Consider the following 24,275-nt stretch of genomic DNA (forward strand, 5'->3'; position numbering starts at 1 on the left):
ATAAGGTCAAGAGGGTTATGAGTACTTGCCTAGTACGAGCATTACCGAATTCCTCTAGGTCGTTTGTTTTAGAGTGTGATGCCTTGGGTGAAGGAGTAGGTACGATACTTATGCAGGATAGGCATCCTATTGCTTATGAGAGTCGGAAGATGAAGGATCACAAGAAGTTGTATTCCACCAATGATAAGGAGATGTTAGCCATTATGCATGCTCTAGCTATGTTCAGGCAATATTTGGTGGGTGGACGTTTTGTAGTAAGAATGGACCATAACAGTTTGCCTTTCTTCTTGGCACAAAAGGAACCAAATGAGAGACAATGGAAGTGGATCAGCAAGATTCAAGCTTATGACTTTGACATTGAATACGTCAAGAGGAAGAATAATGTAGTAGCTGAAGCACTCTCCAGAAGATCAGGTAGTGCTACTTGTGCTATGTTAGCAATTTCTGCTAATTGGAAGTCTCAACTTTTAATTGAGTATTCTGAGAACACATTTGCATATGAGGTTATGGATGGTCATATTCAAGATGACTAATACAAGGTCATTAATTATGTAATCTATTATAAAACCAAAAATTATTTGATTCCTCTATCCAAACTTACGGATCAAACTTTGTAGGTGACGTATAATAATCCGACAATAGGTCATCCCAGGTACTTTAAGACTTATAGGCATATTAAAGAGAGGTACTCTTAGAAAAGCCTTTTCTTAACTTTTAAGCATGTTAGAGTGTGCCTAACATGTCAACAAAACACGTTTAGGCATGTGTATCCTACTGGTCTATTGCAGCCCTTATTGGTTCCTAAGCATAAAGAGAAGAGTATATCCATGGACTTCATAATAATGCTTCCAAACATGCAAGGCAAGGATAGCATCTTTGTTATGGTTGACAAGTTGAAAAAACATGCTCACTTTTTTGTTGTGACAGCTGATTGGACAGCCTCTCAAGTAACAACATTGCTTTTTAGAGAGGTCTTCCTAAGACCATTGTTAGTGATAGGGACAGCAAGTGTCTTAAGCATATTTTGGCAGAAGTTATTCTTACTAGCTGGGACTCCGCTGACCCCTAGTACCAGTTACCATCCACAGATAGATAGGCAGACAGAGGTCGTAAATAAATGGGTGGAAGGTTACCTCTACAACTAAATTTCAAACAACTTCGAGCTTGGGTCAAATGGTTGTACTTGGGCGAGTATTGCTACAACTCAACATACCATATGACTATTGACATGTCTCCTTTTAGAGCACTATATATTTATGATTTGTTGTCTTTCATGGATTTGACCTTAGCAGATAGAGGCCCCATTGGAAAAGGATTGGTTATAGAGGCAGTAGGATATCGTCACAGCTCTTAGGGAGAATTTGCAGCAAGCCCAAAATCAGCAGAAGCTTTATACTGATTGCCGTAGGACAGAAAGGTCTTTTAAGGTTGGAGATGTGGTGTTTCTATAACTTCAACCCTACAAAAAAAGCTCATTGAAGAAGAGCGGTTTAGAGAAATTCAAGCCTAGATTTTGTAAACCCTACACGGTGTTGAGGAGAATTGGGGAGGTAGCTTATGAGCTAGAACTACGAGAGGACAATAGGATTCACAATGTCTTCCATGTCTTATGCCTCAAGAAGACTATTAGTCAATATATTAGGAGTTCACCTAGATTGCCCCACTAAATGAGGAAGGGAAATTAGAATTAGTGCCTACTAAGGTGTTGGAGATAAGGGAAAGACAGTTGAGAAATAGATCTATCAGGAAGTACTTGGTATGTTGGAAAGGCTTGGCCATTGAAGATGCGACTTTGGAGAGTGAGCACATACTTTGGCACCAAGCATTAATATTGCTTGGGGGCAAGCAATCTCGAGATGGAGAAAGGCCATGCTCCCCACTGTGTTGTAGTCTCTTAGGTCTACACTTAGCCTATTTTTCTTGCTTCCTAGTAGGCTAAGGCATTTAACTCAAAGGGATGTGGTAGGGGGTCACAATATGTAAGTTGTTATTTCTTTTGTCTTAGTGCATATCATTGTTAATGTTTACAAAACCATATTATGTTCCTTTCTTCCTTGATTGATGTCAATTTATCTTACTTGGCATTACATGGCATGTGGCAGCCCTGCTAAACCATCAAGTCAAGTTGTGACTATCCTAGTGGCGGGGTATTGTAATTGAAACACATTCTAGTGTAGCTGGTGTAATTGTAGCTACAGTTGGATGATCATTTTTATTCTATTCTCACTGCCAAGTAACGCCTCCTTGCAAGTTATTAACAAGTTGATGTGAGGAGGAGAAACTAATTCAAGTCGTTTTGGGAAATCAATTTTTTGAGTTGTGACTTGCACAGGGTACTTTGTGCTTTAGTCTAGGGATGACATCTTTAGACTGCATATGTTTGGACAGAAACCAAAACCTTGTTGAGGAGCCCATAACAGAACTTCTATCTGTGCTTTAACGGAGAAGTCACATTGGTTATGCTTAGCAACTGCTCAAGGGGTTAACGACATGGTTCCATTCAGACACCAAGATTCAATATGTGGTTAAGTAGTATCATATGTTGCTGGGAGTTGACGGGTATCAAAATACAATTGCGTTTTGGGACAACAGTTATTTACTTGTTGACGGGTGTGGAGAAAAACATTGAGGCACTGCTCAATTATTTTCCAAAAACATGATTGATTATTTTAGTAAGGTTGATTTACTGAAGGAGATATATTTGTAGTCACCATAGACTCTTATCATCAGTGGAGTCATCACTGGATAAGTTGTGAATGTCAAGGGTCAGATATTATACAACTGGAGTTATTACAGCAAATTCAGACGCATCTTTCCAGTGCTAGACACACAATAACAAAACTAAGGATTGACGATCGAAGTTCTCATTTGTTATATGAACTCTTATCACATCTCTATCGTTAATGGTTATATAGCTATGTATGAATTATAAATCAGAACTGTTAAGAGTATGCTGAAGTGAAAATAGAACTATTTTCCTATTACTCGTGTCATTACACTCTCAGTAATCTTGAACTCACATTTCAATTGTTTATATAAATCCAATATGAATATCTTCAAATTTAGTAATAAAACTCAAGAAAGTGAAGTGAATCTTTTGCTAGGAATATTACATTGTGCTTCTCCTATGAGTTGCTAATGGGGAGAAGCCTACGATGGGCTACATATATGAGGAAATGAATAGGGCCAAGGAGGTCATTGGATCCATATATGTAGGGGAATTGAGGACAAGTATCACCCCATTTGGATAATCAGTGCTAGACAATGGCACCTCTACCTTCAGAAGCCCCTACTTGCAGTTACTTATCTCCTCAATTTCAGCATTCCAATTCTCCCCTAATCAAAGCATATGAGGAGGTTTTGAGTGTGTTCTATACAATATAAAGCAGATGATGCCTAATTCTAAAGTTCGAGCACAAAAAATCACCGAGATTGAGATCTTAGACTTGCACAAGACATGTAAGACAACATAATTGACATTGTAACCAGCTAAAAATCTATTAAAGATGTAATTGAAGTTCAAAAACTAAAACTTTTTTCTAATTTTATATTATTTAATATCGAAACTTAAAGTTGGACAATAAAATTGATTTTCTTCTTTTTGTCATCTTAGATGAATGATGAGAAAAATTTGGTACAAAATCTTTGATCACGAAATAATTCGGAAAATTATTTTTGGGCGGGAAACCCTAAATCCAACAAGCAAATTTCTACTTTTGGGCTCCTATGTAAAAACAGGTCTTTTTTAAAAAAATAAGCCTTAAAAACACTGGGTTTTTTTAGTTTTGTATCCTCAAAAAAAGATTTGTTTGGGTTTTAATATTTTTTCCTAAAAAATATTAAGTTGGGTTTTAATAATTTTTCCTAAGAAAATATTTTGTCGGGTTTTAAATGATTTTCTTTTAAAATATTTTTTGAGGGTTTTAATAATTTTCCCTCAAAAATTATCTGGTGGATTTTCATATTGGTGGGTTTTTACCATGTTTTCGTCAAAAATAAGGTTTTATATTCTCTAATCTGTGTCTTGTATTTTGTGTTTCAATCGATTTTTCACCTCAAAGATCATGTTTGGTTTTGGTCAATTTTTCTCCTCAAAATTGTTTTTGGCTTTTGTGATTTGTGAAGTTCCCATGGGATTTTAACAAGGATTTTTGTTTTAGGGTTTTACTTTCTTTCCAAAAAAAGATACTTTGTGAACTTCAAATCATGGTATCTTGTAGTTTGTCTTGGGGCATCCTACTCATTTGCACCAATTTGGAGGGTTTCACGGTTGTTTCCTCAAAATTGTGATAGTTGTTCATAGTGTGTATCTTTGTCCACAGGGAAGGGCAACTCAGTTATCCAACATCAAGTTGGCTGCTTTCTAGATGATTTCTAGTCAAAAGTTTTGCAAATTTTTGAGAGTTTGGCAACTTCATCATCTCAATGGCAAGTTGTTGTCTCTTGTTGCAGACTACTCTAAAGAAGGGGACAACATTCTCTATTTTTTTCTAGGCTACCCTTGGTTATTGATATTTTGTAAATCCAAAGAGGGTCTCAACAACAACAAAATGTTCTGAAGGGTTTATGACCACAAGAAATGTGCAGCTTTATGTAAGTAAAGAAATGTGCAGCCTTACGTAGGGTAGTTAATAGACTGACCATCACTGGAGGATATTAGAATATTTATAGTATCCTAGGTTCTTGCTATATTTAGCTCATTCTTCTAGAACCTTAAGCAACGGTCATTTAGGCTTTCTTTTGAGTTCTCTTGATCAGTTATATTTTTAGACATTATCTTTATTCAAACAACTTTGCTTTTCTACTCAACACTTTTTATAGTGCCTGTAAAACTCTATTAAGAGTGTGTATTGCTAAAACAATTCATTCTATTTTTAATAATTCCATTTTTAAAATTTCACCATGTAATCCTTCAAGTTGTGAGCACAATTAGATTATGTTTCAGCACCGTCACTCTTTGAAGCGCAGTAGCTTGTCAATGCAAAGGCTTAATGGTCTAGTTTGTGTTCATTACAACCTACACTTGCAACACAACAATATTTGGGCACTAAATTATCACCCATCACACGAGATAGATCCACAATCAACTTGGATCACTAGGGTTGAAGATCCTATCTTTAGGATGAGGACCTTGAATGGGTTGATCATGGATAGAGAGGTAGAGGCAATAGCCATCGCAAAGAAGGATGGAGCATAAGCAAAGTCAAAAAACATCTTGGATGTTGGTGTGGATGTCACTAAGACACAAGCAGATCATGGCTACAAAATCATCCAAAACCTATATTAGATGCCCACACAAGAAGGTTGAGTGATGCAGGCTCCTTTGAGCCATAGACTTCTATCTAGCTTTTGATTTGATACTTGTTGAGTATGCCCACAAAATCATCTTGGATGTTGGTGTGGATGTCACTAAGACACAAGTAGATCATGGCTACAAAATCATCCAGAACCTATATTAGATGCCCGCACAGGAAGGTTGAGTGATACAGGCACATTTGAGCCATAGACTTCTATCTAGCTTTTGATTTGATATTTGTTGAGTGATGCCCACAAAATCATCTTGGATGTTGGTGTGGATATCACCAAGACAAAAGTAGATCATGGCTACAAAATCATCCAGAACCTATATTAGATGCCCACACAAGAAGGTTGAGTGATGAAGGCTCCTTTGAGCCATAGACTTCTATCTAGCTTTTGATTTGATATTCGTTTGGAAATTTTGATGCCATGGATTTCATTTTACATGAATTTTGCATACATTTAACAATATTTATATAGTTGGTAGCTTGGCACTAATTTTTCACTGTCCATCAAATTGAGAAGCAAAAGCTTCTATGTGTGTGTGTTATTTCCTCCATCTAGAATTTGTGGTATTCAATATATTCTTATTTATATGATCGAAGTAGTTTCTATTCAGCATGATTATTGTGTTTCAAAAGTTTGTTTATTTAAGGATGCAAGAAACAAATCTTAAATCCTTAAAGCACTTTACATTTCTTAGGTTTTCCAATTTGCCAAGTTTGTGCCATATCTATGCACCAAGTTTGAGTCCAAGTCCAAGTCAGAAATAGAAACCCCAATTCATTATTATTTAAAAACAATATCATGGGTATATTCTTTTAGTCATACAAGAGAAGTCTTTTTCTATTTCTAACAAGAATCAACCTCATTTCTTTCTAATTTGATCATATCTTGATGTGTTCTGTATCAGTTTTATTAATCAGCTTCTTTACTCTCTCATTTTAAATAAGGGAATACAACTCTATATGCTTCTTTTCTTCTCTCTAGCAATTGCTCTTCTACAAAACAAGTAACGGAATTAAAGGTATACTGTATAGAAACATCTTTCTCTATTTGAATAATAGTATTACAATATTATAATGTCTCTTTAATGGTCATCTTAGTTAGTCTTTAGTTTATTAAGTAGTTTCAATTTTCATCGTTAGTTCACGCTTTTTTTTATTAGAAACATCGTCTTTGTAAATCTATATATGGAGTTTTCATCTCCTCTATTCAATACAACTACAACAACATTGATTTACCATAACATAACATTAAAGCAAGTTGATGGGATTTCATAAATTTTGGGGAATTTTTTGAATAATAATCATTAGAGGTATTTTATGAAAATTGTGGTTTTTCTTCGACAAATTTTGCTGCAACTTGCAAGTTTATTTGAGAGTTTTGATTGCACAATTTCTTGGTTTGGGCAAAAGTCTCTGATTTTTGAAGGTTGCATGTGAGTTGCATAATCTTGCATGTTGCTTGTATGTGCACTTTGTTACTTACATGTATTGTTTTACCATGCAAAGTCTCATGTCTTGCCACATGAAGGTTTCTTTTTGGGGTTTTCATTTTTTTTATCCCTTTAAAAAATTTTGATGAGTCTTCATAAGTTTTTCCCTTCAAATGTTTTATGATGGGTATGAATTTTAATACATTATTCCCTAAAAATATTTTTTGATTTTATAATTCGCAAAGTCGAGTGGGATTCCTTTGTGGATTTATTATTTTTTCCTCAATTATCTAATGAGTATTACTGTTTTTCGTAAAAAACAAAGCTTCGTATTCTCTAATCTGTCTTAAGATTCTATAGTATGGGTTTGATCAAATTTTCACCTCAAAAATCATGTGTGGTTTTTCCAATTTTCCTCCTTAAAAATCATGGTTTTTTTGCAGTCTATTTTGGGGCATCATGCTCATCTGCAAAGTTTGGAGAGTTTGTCGATTTTTCCTCAAAATTGTGCTAGTCGTTCTCAGTTCTTGTCTTTATGTTTAGAGAAGAGCAACTTCCTTATCCAACATCAATTTTTTTGATGCTTTCCAATCAAATGTTTTTCTGGTTTTTGGAGGGTTAGTGGTAGACTCATCTCTGTAGCAGAGTCACTACAAGCTCTTGTCTCTTGTTGCAAAGTATTCTGAAAAAGAGAGCACCCTTTTATAGTTCATTTTTTTGGATGGCTTCTTAGTCATTAACATTTTGAAAATCTAGGCAGAGTCTGAGCAGCAGCAAAATGTTGTGCATAATTTGAGATTGTTAGACTCATCTCTATAGCAGAGTCACTGCAGGCTCTTGTCTCTTGTTGCAAAGTATTCTGAAAAAGGGAGCACCCTTTTATATTTCATTTTTTTGGATGGCTTCTTAGTCATTAACATTTTGAAAATCCAGGCAGAGTCTGAGCAGCACCAAAATGTTTTGGATAATTTGAGATTGTTGGCCTGTTTTTCACATGTTTAAAACTTTCTTCAAATATAGTGTGAAAAAATCCAGTTGTTAATGAATAATTAGGGATTCTATGTTTCCTGATTGATTATGCCCTAGAAAATCCCTATTTGTTCTACCCTAATGCCATTTGTGCCCCAGGTTCATTAATTTTGATTAATGTGGTCAGCATTCTCAAAAAATATGCATGAGAAATTTTAAAGCCCTAAAAATCTTTGAAATCCTCTTATTATAAAGTTTTACTGCATTTGTATGAAAAATTTCCGCGCTGATTCTGCCCTACCCTAGTTCCTAACTTGTTATTAACCTAAGGTCTTGTCGTAACACCTTCTTCTCCTACATGGGTTACCTTTTTTATCTTCCTGAAGATCAAGAGTTGTCGCTTTGTCGCTATGGAAAACTAAAGGTATTTTAATCCATGCAACAGCAATAGAGTGACACCTGTCCATGGGACCCAGCTGGGGTAAAACTTCAAAAAACACCACTACCGTGGATCAAAATTGAAATCTAAGGCTGTCGCTAATGAAAGCTACTTGATTTTTAATCCATGCGTTTAATCCATGCGACATAACGACGTGAAGACATGCGTCCTTGTGGGCCACTTCCTGTTGTGGCTGGTAAGATTGTCAGGTGAGATGACAGGTGTTCGTATATGATTGTTTGTTTTGCGAAGTAAGCTAGGTTCTTAAAATATTCTATTCACTAGCGATCTGCAAATTAACCAATGGATGTCGTTGTGTCACCATGAAGAGTTGCATTATGTTTGATCATAATGACACAGCGACAGCATGACACGTGGAATTGGTGGGACCTTTTCTTCTCGAGCCACCTTTTTAAATAACTAAAGAAAAATATGGGGATCGTTGATCAAAAGGCAGATATGTAGTTGTCACTTTGTCGCTGTGGAAAGACGAAGGCATTTTAATCCATGCGACATAGCAACAGCACAACACATGTGGACCTATTATGCTATAACGCAGTCTTTATTCCAGCCCTCAAATCAGAGGTAGATCAAGGGTTGTCACTATGTCACTAACCCAAAGTGCAAGGTTGTTAACTATAGTGACATAGCGACATGATGACACGTAGTACAGGTGGCCCACTTTCAAACAAAGTTGAAGTCTTGTTCTCGATCATCAAATTTGTGGAAGATCTAAGGCTATCGCTATGTTGCTAGCAAGAATTGCTGAACCTTTAACCATAACAACATAACGACAGACTGACACTTGTCTTGGGACATGTAACCAGTATACGAGGAATGCCAACAAGGTAAGAAGGTTTCCATGTGTCAAAATTTGATTGGTTTGACTGCCAGGTCAAAGAATGGAAGATGAATCAAAGCATGAATTTTATTCTCATCGTCAAATTTTTGCGAATCAACGGCCCTTTTTCAATTTTTTAAGAAAACGTGTCATTTTGTTCTCTACAACACATCTATGCAAATTAAAGACTTCTCGTGTGAATTAATACGAAGGCTACAATGGAAAGATTGGAAATTTCATTCTGCAAATAGATTGTCGAAGAATTGGAGCGTGTTGCTTGCTAATGAATTGTTACTCAGTTGAGCCGAATTCTAAGCTACTACATCAACAATCTACTATAGCAATCAGAAGCGAATTGACGAAACCAAGTAAGTACTTTTCTCCACCTACAAAAAAGAATTTGGGTATCCTGTGTCTGATAGTTACAATGCCTCCAAAGAAGGGTTTCTCCGAGCAAAGGGATTATGCTCATAGAAGTATTCATGATGATTTTTTGAAGTAGTTGAGTGAATCCACTAATGATGCTGCACAAATGAAAAAATTAATCCATGTAAGCCCTAGGTTGAAGGTAGCAAAGGGTTTGTATGATAGGGGGAATTGACTCGAGATGCAGTGATAGCTAAAACCGGACTACAGTTATTCAAGAAGTGGTTCTTCGAGAGAAAGTTGTTTGCTCCTCATGGAAACATTTGGAATTTTGATCTAGGGAAGCTAGTAGTCCCAAGAGTGTTTATGGACTCAGACCTCCTTACTTTTGTAGCTCGAAATTATGACCCTCTAGCCCGAATTGTAAGGGGAACAAATGAAGAATGCTTAATAGAAGTCACTGCTGAAGAAATTCAAGTAATGTTTGGAATGGATCCCACTTCGCAATATCATGAAGTCATTGTCACACAAAGATCAGATCAAACAAGAGGCACTGAGAGGACATTTGGTCACAATTGGAAATTTAATGTTTGTCACAGCCTCTACTAAGGAACCCTTTAAGAAGCAATTCTTTAATTCCAGTGCCATAGACATTTACATGTCTCTATGTAGGGTTTTTGGTGGAGATGAGCAGGATTTTATGCCCATAAAGTTTATGTATATGATGATTCAAATTTCATCCTTTGGGGTTGATGTTAATTTTGATTTTACATCTTTTTTGGCTAAAGAAATCCATGTGGGATTAATAGAGATTGCTAAAGAGAAAATTGAGAAGACTTCTAGTCTTTACTCTATGCTAATGCACATGATTCTCTTTAAGGGAGTTCAATATTTTGAGAGAGAGATGGACTTGACAAGAGAGCATGAGGGAGAGCCTCTACCAGTTCAATTGTGGAGTGCAGATATGACTTGGAATGCAGAAGAAGCCAGCTTTGTAAGATTCGACAGATACTTCGCATCTAGGTTGAGGGTCCTCTTGTCAGATGATAATCCTAGGATACCTAAACTATTATCGAATTTCACTAGACCCACAGATTGCCCTAACAATTTGAAAGTCTCCCATAATTGGGAATACATTATTCCATATCCAGTGTCAAATGTTTTTAGGATATACGGATTCCAAGGAACCCCATATGTGCTACCCTACCAAGTACCTTTTAAGGTAGGACTAGCTGAAATTCTATGGCAGATAGGTGGATTAGAAGAGGTAAAGTTAACTGGTAGATCAAGGGGTTCTATTTTTCCATCTTGTACTGTGGCTCATCAATTTGTAATTACAAAGGGTGGCTGGATTTTTCTATATAAAATTTTAAACCCATTTAAAATGGCAGTTTCTCATCCCAGATTCAATGACAATGAAGGATTCTTCAAAAAAATTAGACAGTTAGACAGAGGGCTAAGGCCAGAGCTCGCCAACATGAATTCTATTTTTCAAAAAATATAATAAGAAATAAGTTCTCCCTACAAGAACAAGAAATAAAAAAGGAAAAATGTAGTCTATTCTAAAGTATTGAAATTCATTAATTGTTTTGAAAAAGAATATAGTCCATTGAAAGATGCCAAGACATCAACTGACAGGATAAAAAAGTTAATGATGACTTTTGCAGAGATCATGGACACCATGAATGAAAAGAAAGCCCTCCTTATCAGTACTTACATTGATAGAGCAAGAGAGGTAATGAAAAGATTATCTTTTACCCCTGTTGTAGGTACAGGCCAATCGATTATTCAAAAGAGAACTAGTTACAACATAGTTAGAACTGGGGAGCTGGTTATTGTCAAGGCGAAGGAAAAGGTTGGATCAAGCACCAGTGCTCTAACAGGGAAACTTCATCTTGAAGAGAGGCTTTTAGAGCCAATGCCCAAGAGGCAAAAAATAGAGGGAAAGAAACTGTTACAAGAAGAAAATTATACACCATCCCAATCTCCCCTACGTATAGGAGAAGAACAGCTTACTGGTGAGCAAATTGAGCAACTTGGATCTCAAGGTGGAGTGTTCATTACTACAGAAAAACTTGAAGAAGGAAATCCTAAGGAACCTCCTATGCCTAGCCTGGAATTAATATTGCTGATTTCAAAGGAAAGGAGCTAGATCCTGTGATTGAACAAGCTAACCATGAATTTTTATCTGATGATAATTTTATTAAGTCAAGGGCCTTTTACCAATTTGCATGGAGAACAAATATTGCACATTTTGAGGAAAGATGTAATAAAAGGAAAACTGAGCAGCCAGAGAAAGAAGACTTGATCATACAAAATGAGATCAAGGAAGAGTTGATGCAAAAATTCAATAATGTGACTCTTGAAGAAGGAAGAAAAATGATCAAATCAACTGGAGTTTTACTTCTTCCAAATTGAGACATTGTGGATGCAATGGTGTTTAGTACTATTACAAAGGAGTTGAAAACTGAAGAGCAAAAGAAAAAGGCACTTAGTGGTGCTAAATATGGTGAAGATCATGTTGCCCTAGTTATTTGGTCTTTGAAGAGAGGATCTAGAATTAGTTCTTCTGAACCTGGTCACTTTGAGTTAATGGGCAATTTAATTGTCAAAAGAGTAGAGGACACCCCAAATGAAGAGGCAGCAGAATAAAATGTTGAAACAGCAAATCTCACTTTAGCTACTACCAGGAAGGAGAGAAATATATACAGGAGCTACATGAGAAATATGAATAAGTCTTAGCTGCCTACAATAAGGAAGTCCAAAAAAGGATTAGACTTGAAAACAAAGGGCCAAGATATAAAAGATAGTCTAGTCAGCTCAGGATTGCTCCTCCTCCCCCAATGCCACCTTTTAATACCATTCCAATTGTGGAAATCCCAAGCACTCCTCAGAAACCCGAGCTCTACACAGCTAATGAGCTAAATGAGGAGAAAGCAAAAATCTGGTCACTACATGTTGAACTGGGCATCCAGCATGAGGATAGAATCAGAGATGCAATTTTGTATCTAGTGGACAAGGTAGGTTGGCCCCTATTTTATTTGGAATTATCAAGGTTAGTAGAGATATGGAACGAATTGCTTAATAATGAGGCAACCTTGAGGCCAATCTTGAACAAATGGATAAGCAGGGATGATGCCATCACAGGCTTTCGTTGCTATGTCATTGATTTTTTGATCAATCCAATAATCTCCTAGATTTTGATCACAGGATGGACATGCTCCAAAAAAGAATAAATAATTGTTTTTTAAAGTATCTTGGCAAAAGTTTTGATCTTTTTCCTCGTGCACTCAAAGGCATAGGTAAAATAAGAGAGAAAGAAGAATGGGATAATGAGTTGAAGTAACTAATGAGCATCAAGTTAAATAAGGTGGTAAACAAAGAAAATTACATCTAGTCTGCCAAAACCACCAAAGAAGTTGTATAGGTACAAATATTTTTTGACTCTTTCAAACAAGATTTTACTAAGATAAAAAGGATGGGAAAAGATTTCGTAAAGAGAGAGCAAGAAATATTAAGTTTCAACTAACCTAATGATGCACTTTTTGACAAGTGGATAGCTGACTATTCCCCAGCAACATAGTTGTTGCAAATGGTAGTTGAAAAAGAGAATGTGGACAAAGCAATTGCCACAGAAAGGGTACAATTAGTTGATGCAGTAGTTCAAACAGAAGAAATAAAAGAAAAACAACAAACTTCAATCGTGGATACAACTACCCAAACCGATGATCTAGCAAAAGAGCAACTAATTATAATAAAATATCTAGATTGTAGAGCCTGATACAGCATTGAAAGCCAAGTGGTCCCGCAACCTGGAAAGCAACAAATGGAGCAAGACCAATCATCAGATGCAATGGATCTACAAAAAACTGCTACAACAAGGTTGGCCCCACCATGAGAAATTCAATGAGGAAGCCTTTTTGTTTTAAAGGCAAGCAAACATCACTTTTGTCTTTTCTCAAGCGTCTTGTCTTTAGGCAATTTTTTTTTGTTGTCCTTTTCCCTCTATGCTTGAAGCCTGTTGCAACTCACACTATATATGTGAGTTTCCAAGTCTAGAGGATGGTCTGAATTTGGTAGAATTTTAGAGCTTATGCTATTTACAGTCGGTCCAATTTTTGTGTCAATTGTATATGATGTATTCAGTTTTGCAAATCTAAGAATAAAATGAAGCTTGAATGACAGGTTTTGTCAGTCTTGAGTTATATTCTGAGTTATACTAGTAATGTATTGTTTTCAAGGAGAATTAATACAAAGGAAAGTTCTACATATCTGTGCCTCTAGTTTTTGTCTCCATTTTCATGTATCTATTATTACGAGATTGAAGTGAACAAAGTTCTTTCAATTAAATGCAGCTTGGATGGGTTGTGTATCTTTTCATTGATTGCTTTTAATTCAAAGAGTTAAATTAAATGCTGTCATGAATTGATAGGGTTTCTAGGTATATGGGAGGGATATCATAAGAATGAAATTTGGGTTTAGCAGCTCATAATTTGATTGCAAGTCAATTAAATAGGTCTAGGGTTACTGATTTGACTCTGCATAACAATGGATAAGGCATTGATCATCAATTCAGATGCAAATTGATATGTTCATGTGGTTGCACAATATATAAATCAAAATCAATATTTGCTTTCTGTAATGAAAAACTAAATTGCTGGTCATTACTTATTTGTAATAGCTTTCCTCTAAGTTATAGTTGGCTATTGTAATCAAGGAGTTAATTACAAGTCCAAGAAGATTCTTGATCATTTTTTGCTACAGTGAATAGATATAAAGAGAAGAGTGTGAGTGAATGAGTTTTGAAGAAGAATGTCAAATAACGAGTCATTTCAATCCCTAAGGTGCACTTGCCTTGGCCCTGCAGAGCCTAAAGTGTAGAAAGTCTTTGTGCTCTGTTGAAGTTGGTCCAGCTCTGAGATCAATTAGGTTGAATATGGGAATTAGCTAATCCTTAGACCTTGTTGTATCTTTCGTATCCTAGACTTGGGTATTTTGCAACTTGGTAGTTTTGAAACACCAATAGAGACTAAAAGACAGCAGTAAGAAAATGACCATTAAGGGAGGGTATTAGAATATTATAGTGTTATTTTAATGATCATCTTAGTTAGTCTTTAGTTTATTAAGTAGTTTCTATTTTGCCTTCAGTTCACGATTGTTTCTTTTAGAAACATCGTCTTTGTAAATCTATATAAGGAGTTTTCATCTCCTTTGTTTAATACAACTACAATGTAGTGCCTACCCTCGTTCACATCTTCTCTGGACATATTATTGCTATTGTTATCAGACTTTGGTGGACTAGTTTATATAGATGGATTAGTGGTATTGTTTTGACACTATTAGACATTATATTATGGATTCAGTTATCATGTGATGAGATCATTTAGACTTCACATTTCATGTATGTATGATGATCACTATATTGTTTTCAGTTACTGCTGATGATTAGTTAGATGGTTGATTATCTTATGTGCTTTATTATGGATACTTACCCCATACTTGCATGTGTATGGTGTGCGTGTTTTCTTATTGTATGACGTTTCTGATGTGGTTAAGGAAGGGAGCCGTAGTCACCTGCTTAGTCGGGATCTACACGATGCACCACTTCCTGCCATTGCCTGTTTAGCTTAGCACTATATATATATATTTTGTATGTACATGCATGGCTTTTTCTGCAAGTTGCAGGTACCGGGTATCGATTTCCCTGAATTGCCAGGATGAGCGTACCCTATTATACTATCTCAATGATAAGAGAGGGGAGATAAATTCTCAAGTCCAAATCCCAAACCCTAAAACCATTTGTCCTAGTGAGTTAGGACAAGTATCTGAGTTGAGTACCCACTAAATGTGTCGGATGACATATTTTGTGATTTTTAATCTTTTAGACTGATTTGGTATGAATTGTTCTATGATGGGTTTTCATATTTTATCATGAAGGTCCATGGTGAATTTTCTATTAACTAAGTTTTAATAAATAGATTTAATTAACCAATTAATTATTTGAGAGATTAAATATCATGATTTTGATATTTTGATTATTAATTAAAGGAGAATTAAATTAAAAGAAAATTAGAAATTAAAATAAATAATAAATTATAAAATATTAATTAATTAATAAACAAATATTAATAATAAAAGTTATAAAAATAAAATAAAAATTAAAAAAATTATATAAATAAAAGTATGAAGATTAAAGTGGGAGTTATAAATATTTAAATGAAAATTAATTTAAAAGTTATTGGAGTTATAAGTTTGCATGGGAAATAATGCAGTTCCCTATTTTTCATGTGACATCAACACGGGGGTTAGTGCATCAATTAAGCAACATGGTGTCTACAACCCTAGGGCTTATCTAAAAGGCTGGAAATAGGTCCATGCTTAGTTGGCGATATCTTCCAGTTGATTCTAGAAGCATTCTAGGGTTATCCGAAAGCTCTTTATATTCGGGCATTCCTTAATAGCTTGGAGAGAGAGCGGGGACATAGCGTGGATAGTATGGTTAGCATGGAGAATAGTTGAGGCATTGGAGGATTCGGGAAAATTCTGAAGAAGGGAAGCTTGCTCTGCGGGTTGTCTGAGGATAAGCGAGTTTAGCATCAGAATCCGGGTAGATTCTTGTGATTTCATTATGATACTTCTGCATCTTGCTTTTCCCTGTCTTCTTCGTATTTTCCATATGTCTTCATTGTGCATTTTCAATTTGGGGCAATTAAGTTTTATTTAAGAATTCTATATGTTTAGCTCTGAAAATAATATGGACTAGGGTTGCAAATTCATGGACAAATCCATTAGAATTAGTCATCAGAGAAATTCTTAAGAGAACAAGTTCATAGAGAGGTTCTGATAATGAAAGCTTGTAATTTTATAAACAATCTGAGATTCTGTATATTATATATATATATATATATATATATATATATATATATATATATATATATATATATATATATACACATAAACCTTGTTACATATATATATGTATACATATATATACATATATATATATATATATGATATGTATTTATATAATGGTATCCTTATTATGGCGGAATCGCAACTTGTTGAATCGCGCTGCGATTGTTTGATTTCATGAAAACTTATGCATATTGGGTGGGGGCGGAAGTCGCACCCCGTACCCATGTATTTATGGGGCGCGCGGTACCTGCTGCGCAATGTACCCGCGACTGCATTGGTCGCAGGGTACCTGCGACAGCAGGGTACCCGCGGCAATGGTCGCCACAGTGACAGCCGACGGTACATCGATTCAGCTCTGGTCTAAGGAAACCTTGTTAATTCGATTTCTTTTATGAATCGGATTTAATAAAATTCGGTTCCGTATTTTATAAAATGCAAAAAATATATATTATTATATTATATATGTACGTATGTATATGTTTAAATATAAATATATATATATATATGTATATATGTAATATATATATATTAAAAGATTTAAAGTTGTTAATAAAATATTTATAAATTCATCTCTTTTTAATGATGAATAGTTTTGTAATTTTATAGTTGAGGAATTAATAGTTTAAGATCATAAGATAAATGAAGCATATGAAAGTTTAGTTAGTGGAAACATCTTTTAAATGTTATAATTGGGAAACTAAAGTTTAGAGGGAATTTTTAATCCATCCAAAAAAAAATAATACATGGAAAAACGTAGGAAAATGTTCTTGGTATACAAAAACTGAGATTATGCATATGAATTCAAATTTGAAAACTTAGCAAACCAAAAACATGTGTTTACTTTGTGTATTCATTATGCTAATGTTTGGGGTTATGGGTTGACTAGTGTTGACCGGTATAGGACGTCTACCAGAGGCTTGGAGGTTATGTGAATGTGATGTCTTGATGATGTTTTAATCTCGATCTTTATAAACCCAACCATGATTATGTGATGGAATGCTCTATGAATTGGTTGTGAATACTGATTGTTATAGTTGAGATTTCTTATGTCTGGAACCCTTGACTTAACCATTATTTTGGTCATCGATCAGTTATCCTTGGATATATTCTAGTCGCCATGATGGGACTAATATGTGGATTTATTATTGATGATGTCATGATGTGACATGTTTTGACTCAACCATTTTGGAGTCTTCGATCAGTATGATTTTGAGATATATTTTGGTTATTGAGAACCAATGGATATTTTGATTATTAGTGATACTTCAGTTGCCAATAGAGAGCTGTTGTGTTCATGATTTTCTATGGATGTTGCTCATGGTGATTTGATGCTTTTATGCATATTTAATGATTTTTAATCATGGATATTTGTTGATTCCTTATTATGGTGATTTTGTGGACTTTCTTTATGATTATGATACCATGAGCATTAGGGTAGGATATCTGCATGTAGTGTCGGGAAGTGGCTTGCAATGGGGGCCGGGGCCCTAAGAGGCTGCCAGGGTAACTCATTGTAAGTTGGTTAATAAGTGATAACATTCACACACTTAATACTAACTGAATGAACCTAAAAAGATAAGAGTTTTGGTTCTCGCCCATGCCTTGAGTGCTTGTATAGGCTAGGATGGGAGTAGAGAGAACGCATGGTTGCGACCTTGCATTCCATAGTATGCCTTGTCAGTATGAAAGGATACTAGTGGCCGCATGAGATCTGTATGGACCCGTGGAGTTTAGCTAACTGCCAGGGTAACTTGTACGAGATAAATGCGATGACACTTTCCCGCTTGCATAGTAGGTTCCTACATGTCATTGTGTGCCTCTGGGAAGTAGATGTCTATTTTGTGTTTGAAACCTTTGAGTTAGTATACTTTTAGGATTCCTGGACTTTAGAGTCGTGTGCTATGTGGTTTTGATAATCTGTTTTGGGACTTGAGATTATCTCCTCTGCACGGTGGGAGTGGACCACTTAGGTACCACGCGGTCGGGTGGTAGTGTATTTTCCACTCTTATCATTTGAGATACGTTGAGACTTTGTGGATAATGCGTCCTTCGTGATGGTGGATATGTATCCTTTCATTGATGATTAGCATATGTTAGATAATGATATCTTATGCTTTACTTTTTATGTTAGTAGGATGTTTAGGAGTGACATTCCTACTATGATAATACCGATGATCTCTTCGGTGCTTGGAATGTTACGCACGGAGGGATGGCTTGGATCCACGATGGTCTAATGATGCTATTAACGGTTGGGAGGAACCGTGCACTTAGTTTATTTATTTGATCTTTCTGATAGATGTAGACGGCTTTTATGATGATGTATCATGAGTATCATGTGATGTATCATGGTTAGAATAGGATGATGTACTTTATTCTACATGTGTATATTCTTTTAAGCCTTCATACCCTGTGACATGTACAGTGGATGAATGAGCAGTTGGATATGTAATAATTGAACATTGGACTTATCATATTATTTCATGTGGATGTTGTACTAGATGGATTCATGTAAGTAATTCACGTTAAGGGGATCTTAAAGAATGTAATCTGTTGTATATGTTAAGTTTACTCTTTAGATGGACATTGCTATTGCTTCCGTTATTGTGCATAAGTTGTAAGTGGTAATTACTTTGAAAAAAAAAATGCTACCAAACTTAGTGAAATACTAGGTTGATTCTTTGGATCCCTTGACGGGGCATTACATACAACAACATCCATTTACCATAATAAATAAATGAACCTGTTTACTCTCTGATTTACTCATAAATTGACATGTACTTTATTTATATCATTTATTAATCTCTTTACTCTCTAATGTACTCATATATTGATGGTTACAAAAGATATATTTCTCTATTTGTATCCTATATCAAAATCTTTTCTGGATGATGTTGACACAAGATAACATGCTAGTTGACTTGCTCAAAGAAGACTATGGAGCATGACAGGAGTAAAACTTTATTAAGTTTGCATGACAGTTGCCTTGCAGAACACAGCTAACCTACAGATATGGGTAGAATGTCGCCATTATTCTATAATTACAGCATTTCTTTATCATAGTCGGAATGTTTGTTAGAAAGTTTGGGTAACTGAAAAATGTTAAATTCTTACCATAGATGACTTGAAACTCCAAGAGTCTTAAGTTTTTTTGGTTCAATACCATTAGCATCCAAATTATATGGCAACAAGGCATGGCAAATGCTTAAGGGCTTTTTTCAGTTAGGTTAAAATGGTAAAAACAAGGCAATCATAAAATAGGTAAACATTTGATAAAAAAACATAAAAAAATATTTATGTTATTTCATGTCAAATATGGTGATCAGCATTGAAATTAAACATATGATATGTATTAAATATGAAAATTATCATTTGGCTTCTACTGTATCTTCAGATTACAAGGAGGAAGATGTCTCTGTAGTCTGGACTGGGCTCAACGATAGCAAGAAGGCTCGAAAATCTAGCTCTTAGGGCATATAGTTTCTTAGCTCTCGTAAAAAAATGGTCTGACCTGACATGGCCATTAATTTATGCCTGTTACGCAAAGGTATGCGAATCCCTTTTGTTTGGATTTCTTGCTTTCTAGGTTGGCAATCCTGAATAGAACCCCAACATTTAATCTAGAAAATACATTAAACATGTGACAAATATGATGAAAATGTCCCCAAATAGGCCAAAAGACTCAAAATTTTCAATGCTATAATGGTTCACATGGAAAAATTGGAATTATGTGAATACTCATGTTCTTTTGCCAAAGTAATCCTATAAAATTCAACACACCAAACACTCAAGATGTTAAATGTGGTACTAAATAGTAAAAATAATTCCTCAAAAAATGATCTGTGAATATATGGATATGTGCTAAAAGAACAGATCGTGGCACACAACAAGACTAAAGTAAAGATACACATTTATCTTATTATTTAATCTTTATATACATATATATTTCGTAGTTAAGAAGAACCACAAATGGTTGGATAACTTTCATTCATGGTGGAATGGTCCAGAAGAGCACGTAACATTAACAAGAAGTTTCACTCCCTAGAGTATTTCCATCCTATATTTTGCATTGATATCAGGCATCCATTTTGAGAACTAAACAACAAAATATTGAAAAGAGGGATTAGCATACTGGATTCACTTTCATTATTTTTGAGTGAGACAAGTAAATTGATTAGGTCTCTTAAAATAGTTCTACTGACAGGACACCTCGCAAGTAGTCTCAAGTGGAATTCAAATATTAGTTTAATGGCTTCCACTCTTGGTGTGGGTATCTTCTAGAAGACGCTTGGATGATTAGGAACAGCTGCACAGCATCACAGCTGACTACCAGTAGCTTTTTGGGGAAGACAAGAAGGAAATGATTCAGAACATTTACTGCCTAATAACATCTAAACTTAAGCTTTTGCAGGAGGACCTGTTTAAGCTTGTCAATGCTGGGCTGCCTTGATTTCATAATATGTTGACTCCTTACATATTGGTATACAAGATCAGAGTTTATCTTCCCTTGATTATTTTAGGAGAGCCCAACCATCTATTCCAGTTGTTTGGCATTTACAACTATTAAGCTCTTTGAGGAATTTCTGGAGTCTATTTCTCACCAACAATACTCAAAAGCTACTCTGCAGAGATCGATATTAAATAAAGCATAGTCTGTTTGCACGTATGATGGCCCAGGATGTTAATCAGTAAATTTCAATAGATAGGCATGAAATACTATTGAAAGAATTTAAATGGATGAATGTAACCTACCATTTCCATTCCAAGCTTTTGATAATCATCAAATGCTTCTGGTGTTACATACTCTGAGACAGGCATGTGTCGCTTTGTTGGCCTCATATATTGACCAAAGGTCATCACATCAACACCTGCTTTCCGGACATTTTCCATCGTTCTAATTATTTGGGTTGGAGTTTCCCCACACCCTAACATTATTGATGTTTTGGTTAGAGTGCCAGGAGGGGCAAAACTCTTTGCTATTTTCAATACTTCAAGTGATTGCTTAAAATTAGCACGCCGATCTCGTACAACAGTCTGAAGCTCTTCAACTGTCTCAATATTATGAGCAAAAACATCCAGCCCAGATGTTGCAACCTTCTGCACACACTCTGAATTGCCCTGAAAGTCGGGTACTGAAGCAAATGGTACACAGAAATTAGCAAATGATTGAAAGAGATTCTAATTAAGTTTCATTTAGAGCATCACAAATCCCTGAGATTACCAAATCCACATGATATAAATTTGGTAAGTTATTCTCACTATGCTTTCTGGGCCTAAATGAGCATTTTCCAGGCACTTTAAACTAAATATGGCTACTTAAAACCCAGTTTGTAGTTTAGCTTAGTAGGATAAGCATACAATCGGCATTAGTAATAAAAGAAAACATGAAACATACAATCATGAGGGAAGCAAGTTACCAAGGGCCTCAACAAGCATTTGAGGTTTCAACTCCTTCAATTTACTGACTGTTTTTGCAAAATGACCACTCCCTTGATCAGGCAAGTCATCTCTGTCAACACTAGTTAGAACCACATAATCAAGTCCCCATGAGACAATTGCCTCTGCCACATTGGTAGGTTCATCAGGATCAGGAGGTGGTGGGTTGCGTGATGTCTTCACAGCACAGAACCTGAATAAAGATAACCATAATCAAACCTTGGACAAATCTTGGTTGGATCAATTTCAATGCAGAGGATTAATTAAACTGACTGTCAGTGCATATTGACAGTTAGTACCATCAGGCTAATCTGGTTTAGTTCTTATTCATTTATAATTTTACTTTTAACTAAATAAAAGTCAGCTGCACAGAACCTGAATATAGAAAACAATAATTTAAATAATAAATCAAATTTGTGGACGCTTATTTATACTGCCAATGTCTGCTAATACATATTAAAAACAAATTAGTATCATCAGCTTAAACTGGTTTAATTTCATATTCATTTACAATTTCAGCTTTTATTTAAGTAACAGTCAATGTAGATATGTTTTACACACGTGTCTTTGAACACCAGAAAAAATAAATTTACCATTTACCATTATCAAAAATGTTACATCTAGATTGGCTTGACTAGAAACTTAAGAATCCGGGCTGCATAATTATACATTTAAAAATACATGTGTTAGTTGGCTGCAGGTGCAAAAGAGTCCTAAATTTAGGATTTGATAATAAATAAGAGTATAATGCATGCAGTGATATTATATCTACAAAATAGCATTTGAAGCAAAAGAACCTCCTTTGAAGTGCTTTTTGTTTTGATGGCTCAATCAAATATTTATTAACTATAGAATAAAGTCGAGTTGAATATTTGTACTTTTGCCCTTAAAGACACAGAAGGATCAAAATATTATGATAAATTTTAAAACAATGCTAGGATATCTCCCTACTTGATTGGTTACAAAACTAAACAAGCAACATAAGCTATTGGAATCTTCTTTTGCCTTATTGAATGCTTCTTGTTCGCTTGAACATAGACCAAAGTACAATCACATCCCTCTCACACTCAATTTCTTCTTACTTGCAAAACAAGCATATACATTGTTCTAATCCTACACTCAGTGGGTTCACAGATTCAGATTGGGTAGGCTTTGTAGACGATAAAATGTCAACTTCTGGATATGTTTTCAATTTGGGATCCAGTGTCATCACATGGACCAGTAAGAAGCAACAGGGAGTTTCTCTGTCCTCTACAGAGGCCGAATACAGAGGAACTGTTAAGGCAAGATGTGAAGCTATTTGGCTCCGTCGAATGCTTGCAGATATGCAGATGTCACCAACAGAACCGACTACTACGTTTGTTGATAACAAAGGCGTTATTAAGTTAGCCCTAAATCCAATCTTCCATTAACGAACCAAGCATGTGAATGTTCATTATCACTACATATGACAGCTGGTTGAAGACGAGACAATAGATTTACACTATGTTCCTACCACAAGTCAAATTGCAGAAAGTCTCACCAAGCCTCTTGGTCCTAATAAGTTTGTCAAATTCAAAGGACAGCTTGGTGTTGTAGATAGATTCACCATTAAGGGAGGGTATTACAATAATAGATAATCGTCTATTATTAGTTAATGGTAATCTATTTTGTAATCTATTGTAAATATTAGAATGTTTCTAATATTTAGTTAGTTGTAGTTATCTGTTAGCTTTTTTAGCTTTCTTTCAGCTAGAATAGAATGTTTCTATTCTTTACGATCATTTCCTAAGGAAACATCCTTTCATTCTTTTGTATATATAGACCTCTTGGTCTTTGTTAATAACAAGCAAATGTTTTCCAATTACTTCGTAATATGGTATCAAAGCCAATACTCTAAATTTTTTCGAAAATAATTATAATTTCTTGGTTGAAATTATCTGCCTTTTAATTTTGAAATTATTTACATGCATATTTGCTTCCAACTCTCTCTATAATCCAACTAGGGTTTCCGTTCTGAGAGATCTGAATCTGTTGATTTTTGGTTCAGTTCTGCAACCCATTTCTGTCCAGATCCGTCTGTTTTTCTGCACATTTCTGCTAGCATTTTTTGTGATTTTTTTGCAGCAAGGTTGTTTTTGTTCAAAACCCTAATTTTCTGTACCAGTTCAAAAAAATTATAAATTCTTGGTGGATTTTTTGAGATCTCATTTGGGTTGTCTATTTTTTCTAGGTGCCTCGAATTTCATGCCTCAATTTTCGAGCTCTCTTCTGGGTCACCCTTCAAATTTTTTGGGTCTGTACTTTTTGAGGGTTGCATGTGTTGCTTTACCATGCAAAGTCTCGTGTTTTGCCTCCCTTAAAAAATTATGGTGGATTTTCATAATTTTTTTCCTTGAAAAAAAATTCTGATGGGTTTTCATATTATTTTGCTTTAAAAAATATTCTTATGGGTTTCTATAAATTTTCCCTTAAAAATTTTTGATTCTATAATTCACAAATTTGTGTGGGATTCCTTTGTGGATTTGTAATTTTTTCCTAAAAGTTATATGTTGGGTTTTACCATTTTTCTTAAAAAACAAAGCTTTTATTGTCAA

The 24,275-nt window shown here is 35.1% G+C and overlaps 1 protein-coding gene across 3 annotated transcripts in view; it reads right to left on the reverse strand.

The window, feature by feature from the left end:
- LOC149557469 (lipoic acid synthase 1) overlaps positions 1 to 24,275 on the reverse strand; it is a 61,447-nt gene that overhangs the window by 26,469 nt on the left and 10,703 nt on the right. For all 3 annotated transcript variants that reach the window (XR_016364882.1, XM_089832124.1, XM_089832125.1), the window contains exons 2-3: positions 21,681 to 21,892; positions 21,016 to 21,395 (exon numbers count right to left, since the gene is read on the reverse strand). Coding sequence is in view for 2 of the 3 variants with exons in the window: in XM_089832124.1 (XP_089688250.1) it covers positions 21,016 to 21,395; positions 21,681 to 21,892 (592 nt within the window). In the remaining variant the exon portion in view is untranslated. The remainder of the gene's footprint in view (positions 1 to 21,015; positions 21,396 to 21,680; positions 21,893 to 24,275) is intronic.

The sequence above is a fragment of the Cupressus sempervirens genome, chromosome 5 (assembly GCF_028749045.1).
Source record: "Cupressus sempervirens isolate cs-2001-9-10 chromosome 5, ASM2874904v1, whole genome shotgun sequence".
Classification (NCBI taxonomy): domain Eukaryota; kingdom Viridiplantae; phylum Streptophyta; class Pinopsida; order Cupressales; family Cupressaceae; genus Cupressus; species Cupressus sempervirens.